The following is a 12,683-nucleotide window of genomic DNA, read 5'->3' on the forward strand; positions in this document are numbered from 1 at the left end:
TGTGTACACATACATATATATATATCATATATTTTATATCTATATTTATAGGCTATGCCTCCATTAACCTTATCAAGAAACCAAGGCCAAAAACACAAACTTTGGCTTCAAAAAATGTTGTAAAACTGAATGGGTGGACTGTCATGCAAGGTGCCATCTAAAGATTCTCTAGACTAGCTATCAGCAACATCTCAATACCGATGACCATCACTGTGAGAAAGCCATGTTCATAGCCTTGGATTAAGGCACACTAAAAGAGAAGAAAGGGGCAAGTGAACATGTAAGCAGAAAAGGAGAAGGGCAAAAGGAAATAAAAAAGAAAGTTACAATAATGAAACGTAGAGTGCTCCAACCATTGGTTCAGGTGATAATTTACTGACCCCAGTGCCAGAGGATAAATTTGTGAGATCCAGTTCTCTCCCCTGAAAGTCATGTAACGGCACACGAAGGGGCAGGGGCCCGAGTGAATATCCAACATGGACCTGGCTCCTATTCGGAGAGGATGGACAGGTTAACATGGCAGGCTGATGTTGGTATTCTTGGGAAGATGTTAAATAGATGTACCGAACAGTGAAAAAATGGTGGCAGGTTAAATTTATAGTCAAGAGGAAGACTGAGAAGGCAGGGAGACATCTGTATTTCCTCTTCTTCCCTGCATGATTGGAAAGACTAGATGGAGAGACACCATTGATGAAGTAGAAAGGTAAGACCAGGCTGGCCTGAAATAGTAAAACTAAGTCAAACACGGTGATGCTACAGATTTGAATTTCCCAAACTAACTGTGACAGCTTAACTCAGGCACTGCTATGATAGTCACTGACAACAATGGTCCGCTGGACCTACGAAAAATTGCAAACTTAGCATTGAATGCCATTCCACTACTTCATTTCTCTGGTCCCTGATCCACTTTTTCCTATGCTCCCTTTTGCTACCTAAAATCCTGCATCACATCCAGACTTGTTCTCCCACATCCAAAGTATCCCTTGTTTATTAGAGTATGACTTAGTCCTTGCCTATCTATTAGCAACAGCAATAGATATGTACTTCTGACCTTCAAACGGCAGAGTCAGATCCACTGGTTTAGGAAATGAGTCAACCTTGTTCCAGGCAGCCAATATAATAGTACGACCCACCCTCTGAAGGATCAGAAATGCAGTCTTTGTGCTTTAAGCCTAACGTCTAGTATGCCTGGGCATCTCCCGGGCTTCGGCTTACCAATCTCCGCTTTTGGTCAATTCACACAAAAGACCTTCTGTGTCAGGCTGCTGATTAGCACTTAAACTTCTTCTGTCCCAGACCTAGGCCTTATTGCAAACTTACACCTCCCCACACCCCAACCCTAAATTCATCACAACAAAAAAGTCTGAATTTAAGTATATTTACACAGTTGGCTACCCACTTCAGCAGTCAGGCTTATAGCTGGGTCTGTCTTTTCCTCCTTAGCACTCCTTCCCAAAGCCTAGCAACAGAGTATCCAGTATGCTTAGAAGTAATTTCTGATATAAATTATTAAATTGATTCAAATCAAAGTGTGGGTGAGATGTAGTTGTCCCAAAATACATGTTTCTATCTTTAACCAAGCTTTTTGACACAAATACATTTCTAATTTTGGGACATAGCTGTTGCCTGCTTTTTCTCCTGACATGGATAGGGTATGCACTCGGACCCTCTTTGCCAACCCTACCATTTCCCCTCCCTGCTACTGTCACCAAACAGGGAATGAACGAAATGAATGAGCATGATGAGTCCTGTCACTGCTCCCAACCATACTGCACACCCTACATCTCATGGAGCTCACAGAAGTAAAAGCACCGCCTGGGACACAGGCACACCAGGAGTCGCTGAAGCTTCAACAAGAATCACTCCTTTTACTGACAATATAGGCCCAGAACTGTTTTACACTTTTCTTTAGTTCTGAAAAGGAATCAGAAATTAAAATGCTGTTGGTTTGAACGCAGATTTAGAGGGGAAAAAACCATTATATAACAGATCTAACAGAACTCAGAAAGGAGACTTTTAATTTTAGGAGTTACTGGGTTCAAAAAAACAGACGATGAACAATGGAATCTACTTAATGTTCCCTCTTTCTATGTGAACCAGAGCTCTAGTCACCATCCACTAAAGGACTGAACAATCCACAGAACGCATAATTCAATGGATTCTTCACTGGATATCCCAAGCGACTGCATGAGGATATATACCATCTGGAAGATGGGTCTATAAATCTCCACTCAGACAGCCAATAACATGCTAATTCAGACATTTAAATAAAAATAGTAAATATAAGTCTCCTAAGATGAGCTGGAACTAATAACAAAAGATACTGTGAAAAGAAATTAAAGCAGCAATAGAAGAATGAGGGAGTATATGAAAACTCTATACTTTTCACTCAATTTTTTTTTGTATACCTAAAGCTGCTCAAAAAAATAAAGTCATTTACATTTATTAGAAAAAATAGAAGTAGAAAATATAAATTAGGAGCATAGAACAATCCAGTGGAAGTGGGGATTATAATGGCTTGTATAATTCTATGTCCTCACCAACATGAAATGGTATCAACCAGTTTAGCCCTCAGGGATCAAATCCTCTTTTGAAGCCATTGTCTAGGTTACTCATTAGACAATCAAATTATATGGTTGTTTTATATTAATTATCCTTCAGACTTTATATTAATTATCCTTCAGACAGTGAAGTGACTGTCTACAGGTTACATTCTGTCTCTCCAAATAAAATAAAAGCAGCTTCAGAGCAGGGAGGAAAGCTGGCATGCAGCACAGTGCCTTTACCATGCTAGTGGTAACAGCAGTATAGACCTAACTGTTTGCAAATGTGTGTGGCAAACTCTAAGTGCTCCACATTTGCTATTTAACTGCAAAGTGATGGGTTACCAACTGCTAATGAGATCCCTGGGGGTGGGATATGAAGGACTTTCCTCCCTTTGTACTTTCATATAATTTGTTTTTGGTGGCTGGATTATGAATTTTTCCTTTCAATTCTGGGTTTTCTATTTAAAAATGAAGAGCATTTTTGCAAAAGACTATAGGGAGACAGAGAGAGTATATGAGCATGAGTTAGCACACAGAGAAGGAATGGGCGGTGTGTTCCTCGGCGCTTCTCTTTTCCCTGGTTGTACGTTGTTATAACAGGAAACTCTGAGCTAATTATTTGTCCCTATTTACAACCTGAAATCAAGGCCAGTGAAGGGACCAGATGCCAGTGTCCGTCAACATCAATGTTAAATTGCTGGTATCCCACCAGTAAGATTGCTATTCAGTAGAGGAAACGGGCTATGAGATTTTATCTAGATAATAATACCATGTTTCCTCGAAAATAAGACCTAGCCAGACAATCAGCTCTAATGCGTCTTTTGGAGCAAAAAAGTAATATAAGACCCAGTCTTATATTATAGTTAAATAAGACCCGGTCTTACATTATATTATTATTAATATATTAATATTATTAATATTAATATATTAAATAAGACCTGGCCTTATATTAATTTTTGCTCCAAAAGACACATTAGAGCCGACTGTCCAGCTAGGTCTTATTTTCGGGGAAACACGGTAATTCCTGTGTTCTTGCACCAAGATCTCAGAGGGTTAAAAGAAGTCAAGCCAACATCCTTTTCTCTATAAATTACAGATTTAAGCATCCATACCACGCCATGGCTTTAGGAAATTGTGATCTTAGAGACTCATCAAGAGTTGCATTTCCGGGAGCTCAGTAATGACCTAGGTATGCTCTCTACCCTCCTCAGGCAGTTTTAGAGGTTCAAATGTCACAGGAAACTACTTCACATGCCAATGGCTGCCACACCCTGCTCTACAGCATACCTCTCTGCCTATTAGAAGTATTAGACATACCTCCATATATCTAGCCATTGTCAACAAACAGGCCAGCTGGGAAAAGAGCCAAAAATCTTTGGCTTTGGAATGTTTTCAAGGTAGGCAGACACTCTGATTTACCCTTTAATAAAGTACGTTTGGAGCAATATAAATAATAAATTAAGAGTAATAGTCACCAAAGGACTATTAATGTTATTGGATTTGTGGTATCTTTTAATAACATGATTATTATTACATCTTCTAAAACCTACAGCGCAGGAGACCAAAATTTCAAGTTGGATCCACACGGCATTCTCAGTCCGTCTCCTTTCTTGTTCTCCTCCATCCTCAGACCTCAACACAGGCCCACTCTGTACCAAGCAGCCAAAATGCCCAAACACAGCACCTCGGCCCTGGCTGGCTGCAGCTTAAGACACTGCAGACTCCACTTGCCTACGGTCCCCAGCTGTCGCTCACGCTAGTGTCCTCTTTGCCTATAGTACTTACTATGATCTTCAAAATACTGAGTAGTTCCCTGAATTCTTTTGCACCTCTTCTAAACGGTGTTAAGACCTGAAAAAGAGTTGCCCACCTGAATCCCCTGTCCCCTCAGTACAGAAGCTACGTCCCTAAGCTACTACACATAATCCAAGTTCCAGCTGCCCTGATGTTTTGAAAGTGCCTGCAAGCCACCCTAAAAAGGAAGAGAGCCTCAACTCTGCCCTACCGCCTACATCCATTCAATGGATATTTGTTGAGTCCTAACACATGTAAAAAGCTGTGTGCCATGCCCTTCGTTTGCAGGAAGCTGTTCTTTCTCTCCTGTGCATACCTATGCTCTCTACTCCCTCAGGTAGTCCTTCTCCCAGCTCCTATGAACACTGCTTCCTTTCTCAGACAAAGGCTTTCTTCCACTGCTTGGATCCTTAATAACTTTTCTATATTCACCTAACTTCCCCCATTATTTATGTCTTAACCCAATTTGAGTTTAAAACCTCTGCTGAAAAGTGTTTTTCTTTCTAGTTATGGGCTGACAGCCATTTCTAGTTACCACACTCACTTTCTGATATACATTGAAGTTTGTGTATTACCTTTGAGCAGTGGTTCTCACTTTACGTGCATTAGAATCACTTGAAAAACTTATAAATATACAAACTTGTAAATGTACTTGTAAATATACACACCATACAATGGGAAACATCGCCTTTCAGAATCTGATGAAAGCTATGAAAAAGTGCACATACATGTAAAAATTATCATGCAATTTTAAGGGATTCAGGGATACCCCTTTATAGATACTTCCTGCTCTGTATTTCTTTCTAAGGAATGGTCAGGACACAGTGCTTCCTAATAAGAAGTGTTAGCTGTGGTACAGGTGTGCATGCAAACACCTAAGTGTGGGGAGGAATTGCTTGGTATTGGAAAGGCCGTTCTAACCAACAGGCTGCCCTCTTCAGTCTCATGCGTCCCTTTCACACACATGTGATCCTTTTTCTACACTTCTGGTTTAATTCTAAGAAACAGAAGACTCATCATTTAGTATTTTAAAGGCTCTTTGGAATCACTCAAACAAAACTATTTTATAGGTGAGGAAATGGTCTGGTAGAAAGAACATCAACACTGGATAAAGACAGAATTCAACTATAATCCTGATTCTGCCTTTCCCAAAGGTATGACCAATAAGCTTCAATTTCCTCATTTATGAAACTGGCGATTTTATAGGAAAATCATTTTTTTTCCCTTCCAGGCAAAGGTTATGTGAACCCACTATAAGGAATGAAAGAGGGAGCGGTTCTACTATTTAAAACCAATGATTCTTATTTATGGTAAGGAATTTAAATATTGGATAGAGTGAATGTCTAAATTAAGAAAATGAAGACTGAACCAAATAATTTCTAAAATGCCTTCAAAAATCTAACATTCTGCATTTATGAACTAGCCAACATGTCGTTATTCACTTATATTTTCTATATAGACTCAATAATTATTCTTTCATTTAACTCACCATAAACTCCTTAAAATACAATCATGCCTTCCTTTATTTTACCCTTCCTTTCTCTATTTTTTCCCCTCTACACTAACGACATTTGAATAGCTATTGGAAAAATAAGTATGAACAATCACAAATTCTTCTCCTTCCCTCAAACAGGCCTACGTAAAATACATCTTGTCAATACAGAAAAGCCCTTTTGAAGAGGTTTCCCTCTTTACTTCCTCAAGAGCGCCAGAATCCATTAAATTCATCTTTATTCAATTAAGATCTCACAGGACTTGGCTACTATAGATACAGCTCAATTCTGTATGTTTTATTTTTTAAAGATCTACCAGATAGTTTCTCAATCTATAACAATACAATCCTAGTAGTTACTGCAGGAACCCTTACATTGGATGTAATATGAGTAAATGTATACGAATACCTAACAAAATTACCCCCCAAATCCCAGGTTCTATAAATCTATCAATTATCTAAGCATCAAGCAATTTCCATGAAACATACCTCCTGCAGAAGACGTGGGTCCAGGCAGTCACCATCATCATTAAACATGGACTCCCAGCTCTCCTCAGGAGCAGCACTTCCCTCCGTGTGGGAAGTTTCCGTTGCTTTCAGTCCCATGGCTGCCTCCATAGCTACCGACTGTCTACCAGGAAAGGATATACCCAATCCCACACTCTCTGAGTCTTCTTCTTCCTCGGTTTGGAACTCTTCCGCAGTTGTCAGGTCCTGCAATGCGTCTGCTATATCACCAATACAATCCAGCTCATGGCCCAACGCACCATCCAAAAGTACTTTGGTCCCATTTAATATACTGAGTTCAGAGTCCAACAAAGTGTTACAACTACTACCAGCAACCTTCTTTATAGGGGAGGAGGAAGCACAATCAGAGAAGCTCCCTATCAACTTTCCTGTGGACTCCATGAAACCAGACTGAACGTTTTCAGCATAGACATCTGAGCAAGCAGTCAGGTTGCTGACATTTTCAGCGTCATTTCCACTTCTAGCTGCGTGAGGACGGGCTGTATCTCCACTCATTTCTAAGTATTTTGAGAAACTACCGGTGTTGCTACAGGCCTCATCAGCTATTCTAACTGCAACCACACAAGGGCTGCCTCCAGTGATTTGATCAGACACAGTATCTGTACTGTCCATCATACATGCCTCATTTGTAATGTCACCTCTACTCTTAGACCCATTATCTATATCTGTTTCATGAACAAGGACAGCTGTATCCGAAGGTTCATACTTTACACATAACTCACCAGCAGTGCTGTCATTCTCAAATTCTCTAATAATTGTTGGATCAAAAATGTCACTTATGCTCTCTAATTTGTTGACTATAGTCATTTTATGAGAGCTGTGACCCATTTTTTCAGGAATGGAATCTATACCTTTCTGATCCAAGATGAAATCTGTACTGTTGGCTGTGTCACCACCATTCTCAGCTTCAAAGTCTACACAAGTTTGATCAGTGACACCATCTGGCCTTCTAGAAACAGGAATAGTGGTGATGCCTCCACTGCTGAGCGTCACCATTCCACCTGACGTCTGCATGCCTTGTTGCACAAGTCCAGAATCAGAGCTTAGCTTTACTGGTGCAATCATACTCTCATGTTTCAGAACAGAATGAAAAACTCCAGGAAGCTGGGATCGTATCTCTACAACCTTGACATCAGTTTCAGCTCTGCTTTCCAAATCTTTGTCTTCAAATGTGTCCCCACTTAGTTCGTGCCTACTTAAATCACAGAATTCCACATGTTGGAATGGTTTGTTTAGAACCTGAGCCTCACTGATTTCTGAACAAGACTGAGCTGGAAGCAACTGCTCATGTCCTGTCACAGCTGTGGTTTCTACTTCTAAACACTCCACCTTCTTTGGTTTAAAATGTCTTTGTAAAGGTATACTAGGTATAACCTCAGGATTTAGGACTCCTTGCTGATGTCCTTGGGATGTTACTTCTTTGGTTTCCGTGGCTCCCCTCTTAGTACACACCCGATCTTTATTTCTTTCTTGAAGGCATGTATCTTTTCTTAATTTTGTTGAAGATTTCTTTCCTTCCCTACGATTGTACTCTTTTTTATCAGAATTAATACTTAGTCTTTGAGCCTCAGGTTGGTACTGTTGGGAGAGACAATCTTCTTTTTGTTGTTCTTTCACCATGCAGTTAGGTGGAACACAGCTTTTTTCCTCATCACCTGTCTTCAGAAGTCCTACACCCCTCCGAGCTTTAGGTACATAAAGTGCCATGTCAGGCCTTCTGGCTCGAACTCGGCATCTTGCTGCTTCTTGCTGCATGGCACCACCTCAATCTGCAAAAAAAGAGAATGATTTAATTACCAGAGACTAATTACAATGTATTGAACCAAGAGATTTTTTAAAGAGTAGGTAGAGGGCCTACTACTCTATCCTATAGAAACCCTCAAGTTAAAAGAAAGAAAACCTGCCATAAAATAATTAACGCAATCAGGTAAGCAACTAATGAAAGTAAATTCCAAAATAATTCATGAGCCCATGAATTTTATCCATATATCCTCTTTCTTCGTATTTCCAAAACCCTTTACCTCGACCTCCCAAGTCCTCTCTACTTTTTAAACAAGTAGCCTGGTCTTAGGTTGAATTAAAACATATTATAACAGTGATTCTCAGCTATCAAGTACTCATAAAACACAACTGTCTCCATATTCTAGGAGCTCAGAATTCACATAGAAGAGTATACTCAAAGAGGACCCCTGAAACACATTTACTCAACATAAATGTATGTACATAAATATGATTTTAAGAGTAACTTGCATGGGAATAACTTAAATGTGGCCTAGCAAATGAGACAACTAATCAGGGACTGCTTTCTAGAAGATGCTGCTTTTGAACTATGATTTTTTAGGAAAGAAATAGGCAGTGGGAGAGAGAAAGTCATTATTCTATTAATACTACTTAATCAAGTGATCTACTATAAATGTTCTTCCTCCCAGCAACAATAAAACAGGCCTGGGTAGGATGAAGAAGGGTGGAGCCCAAGGAATGTGATGAGAAAACTCACACTAGTAATTTCCTAACAACCTCCACCACGGTTGCTCAATGGAATTTAACAAGGAGAAACTTCACAAAGGTTAAATAAACTTCTATCTACTATCTACAAAACAGAAGAAAAGGTACTAGACAATTTCATCCTGAGTCATTCTTCAAAATAAGTGAAGTAGATAGTATTTTGTTCAGAGCAGAGAATAAGGAGGTGCTATCTACATAGCAAAGAAACAACCATACACACTCACAAGCACCCATTGTAAATATTTCACCACATACATTTCAAAGGACAGAGATAGTACGACGAAAACAAAGGCTAACGAATCCTGTTCACTCTGTCTCAGGTCCCTAAAATTTCACCTGATCCAGAACACTTCCTCAGTGAAGACGCTCTGCTCCTTCAGGCTGTTTTCTTTTCAGCCCAGGTAGATACCTGGCCCTGACCAAGTGTCCTTAGGGATCTTGTCCCTTTTCTTTTCTGATGTCTTACTTATCATCTAGCCCACTAATCTTCGTGGATTTTCTTTCTATCTTTCCATTTGTGGAAGCATATGACTTTAACATTTAGCCATGCCAGGATTTTTCAAGAATGCCTACTTTTCAGGACAGAAGTACTAAAGTATATTTCATTGGAGGGGATGCTGTAGACATAGTATATCTTGACCTCAGCAAAGCTCTGTCAAAATACATTCTGACAAATTTCTGTAAATATAATAAGATAGTAAAATGTGAGCCACTTAACAGAACTGGTAGGAAGACTCACAACAAAAAGTAATGACGATGGGTGGAAGTAAATTTGAGAGGGTTATTTAAAAAACTGTGTCCCCATAGCCCTTTGAAATTGAACATTTTAATTAACGTGGCTATAAACAATAGATATTGAGTGCTTATCAAATCTGTACCACAAAATGGATAGGATTAATAAATACCAAAAATGATAAAATTACAAATTTATTATTATTTCTACAATCTGCCATCCTGTGCTAAAAGCAATATGAAGACATAAGAATGATTAAATACAAAGATCTGGGTTAAAAAGAATCAAACACAGTAGATCTGACTTGTGTACAATTTGCACCAAAAAAGCTCTAAAGGCTTATACCTCATCTACAAAGTCAGTAAGAGCCAAAAGGTAATCATGTCGATGTTTAGAAAGGCAACACAGTCTTAAATTAGAGTCCAGAAAATATACCACAATGTAGGGTTAAAGGAACTAAAGGTGTACTTCTTGCCCAAAGAGGTCAAAACAGAAATATCACAGCTACCTTTATACATGAAAGTTTGTTCTACAGAAGAGAAATTTTCTCTTCTACCCTGTGGCCCCGAAAAGAAGACCTAGCTAGACAATCAGCAATAATGCTTCTTTTGAAGCAAAAATCAATATAAGACCCAGTATTATACTATACTATACTATACTATACTATACTATACTATACTATACTATACTATACTATACAAGACCTGGTCTTATATTATAGGAAAATAAGACCGGGTCTTATATTAATTTTTGCTCCAAAAGACGCATTAGAGCTGATTGTCCGGCTAGGTCTTATTTTTGGGGAAACACGGTATGTTTCTATGCTTCTGTATTCCTCCAGAAGTTGGTACCAGAACCAACTGGTAGAAATTAAAAGAAAACAAAGGTTAGTTCAATATAAAAAAAAAACTCTACTTCTAGAGTTCCCTAATGTTATTTTCAGGTAATAAACTATCTCTAGAATAATTTAAATACATTCTGGATGACTGACTGATACCAGAGAAAGAATTTCTTTCTGTAAGGCAGCTTGGTCTGGACAAATTTTAAACGTTCCTCAAAACTCAAAATTCTATGATTCTACATCTCATCTACAATAGACACATACCAAAGGCTTCAAATTCAAAATTGTTATGTGCTACAGCTAATGACTTTTAAAACTCATTCTTTCTTTTTCTCTTAACGTCTACATATTGTTATGATACAATTTCCTAAAGCTAAGTAACAGTATAAATTTATACTATTATCTATTTCCTACCAAAACACTGAATTCAATTATGCCATGACCAACAGCGTGCTGATAAATGTTTAGCAACTAGCTTTCCAAGTGTAGTTTGGAGTACTGGTTAATACTTTTGTTTATGTCAATGAGGTAAAAAATACGACTTTTTTGCTGAAGTGGTTAATCATTTTTGAGGGAAAGAATATATTCTCAATTTCTTGAGCTACGTACAAATAGCTAAAGGCATGACACTTTTAAGTTTGCTTTATTAGCATTTTCTCCATCACTTGACGCCTAGACAAGCAATAAACAATAAATCAAGCCCTGATTTACAGCGTTTGCCAAACTCTACAGTGTAAATATTCCCACCATGGATAATTTCAAGCTACATGTGATGTCACTGAACATGGAGATGGGACAAGATATATACAGCAGCACATCATGATACAGTATTTCAAGCATAAAGGTACAATACACAAAAAATAACTTCAAGAGCATAGATCATAGTAATATGTAATAAAATAATCACGAGGTGATGAATTTTAAGCATTTATTACCTTTTTGTAAATGTAATTTATCTAATAATAAGCTATGTTATTTAACAATATTCCTAAAATTTTAACAATCATCTTTCAGGCCAGTAGGAAATAGTCCAATATACCACTGGCTATGACAATCCTTTGATAATAATTCAGACACGCACAAAAAAGGAGCATCTTGTGGACTTCCAAGATAATGCCAATGCAATTTAAAGCCTTGCTGTGTTTTTATGAATTTCTCTTGCAAACGTAGGCCTTTAATGTTGGGAGAAGGGGTACCTGTCATACGCAATTTTTAATCTTGGATTAAAAATTCCCACCCAGGTATTCACTAATAGCACCTTATATTTTCTTTTTCTCTCTCAAAACAGTTTTATAATAACTATTCCACAATGTTCTAAGTTCTTTCATCAATCCAATCTGTTTCTTAACTGGAGGGGAGAATCAGTTATTTGGGGTGGATTTTGCAGCTAATTTATCCTGGACTAGTTAGTCAACAGCATGTAATTCTGTTCAAAATTACATTTTCTAAAGAGAATAAAAACTCAAATCCATTACAATGGTGAGTAGTTAACTGCAACCATACACCTTAAAATATTGTAGGCCAAATCATTTTTTTCTAACTATACTTCTGAACACCTAAATCATACATGATCACCTGTCCAATTGTTTCTAAAGTTTCAAATTCTCCTTGAGAGAAAATATCAGCAACTTCCTATAAGTACCTCTTTGACCCATCTTCATGAGTAAGTGAACTAGCACAAAACAAATCAGGCTTTTACATTTTCATAACAGAACGTCAATGCTGTTTGCCCACATTTGGTATCTAAAACATATGGATCCCTCTTCAATCAACAACAGAAAATATTGGCACTTAAGGCACTCACTGGATAATTCAACCATGAACTGATTTGATCCAGTATTTACCAAAGCTCACTTGAGACATCTGTTATTTGAGAGAAACTGTCGAATGGGCATGTTAACGTCAGTCTTCCAGAACAAATTCTCTAAGCTCTATCACTTTGTTACCTCATTAGAATGCATCATAACTAAATCATGTATTTTGTCTTAACTTTTTATTTGGAAATAATTTCAAATTTACATGTAAATTACAAAAGTAAAAATACTTGCAAAGAGCATCTGTATACTTTTACCCATATTTATCCACTATTCACATTTTATCCCATTTGCTTTACCGTTTGCAATCATTTGTGTTCCTCCCTACACACACACACACACACACACACACACACATCTTTTTTTTTCCCCTGAAACTTTTGAGGACAAATTATTATACAGACATCATGGCCCTTTACCCCTAAATACT

At 38.0% G+C, this 12,683-nt stretch overlaps 1 protein-coding gene across 3 annotated transcripts in view; it reads right to left on the reverse strand.

Moving 5' to 3' along the window:
• The window catches only part of R3HCC1L (R3H domain and coiled-coil containing 1 like), a 195,343-nt gene that overhangs the window by 138,191 nt on the left and 44,469 nt on the right, over positions 1-12,683 (reverse strand). For all 3 annotated transcript variants that reach the window (XM_081073876.1, XM_081073875.1, XM_081073877.1), the window contains exon 2: positions 6,322-8,129. In XM_081073876.1, the coding sequence (XP_080930002.1) occupies positions 6,322-8,115 (1,794 nt within the window). In that variant the 5' untranslated portion in view covers positions 8,116-8,129. The remainder of the gene's footprint in view (positions 1-6,321; positions 8,130-12,683) is intronic.

This window comes from Rhinolophus hipposideros (genome assembly GCF_964194185.1).
Source record: "Rhinolophus hipposideros genome assembly, chromosome: 15".
Classification (NCBI taxonomy): Eukaryota; Metazoa; Chordata; class Mammalia; order Chiroptera; family Rhinolophidae; genus Rhinolophus; species Rhinolophus hipposideros.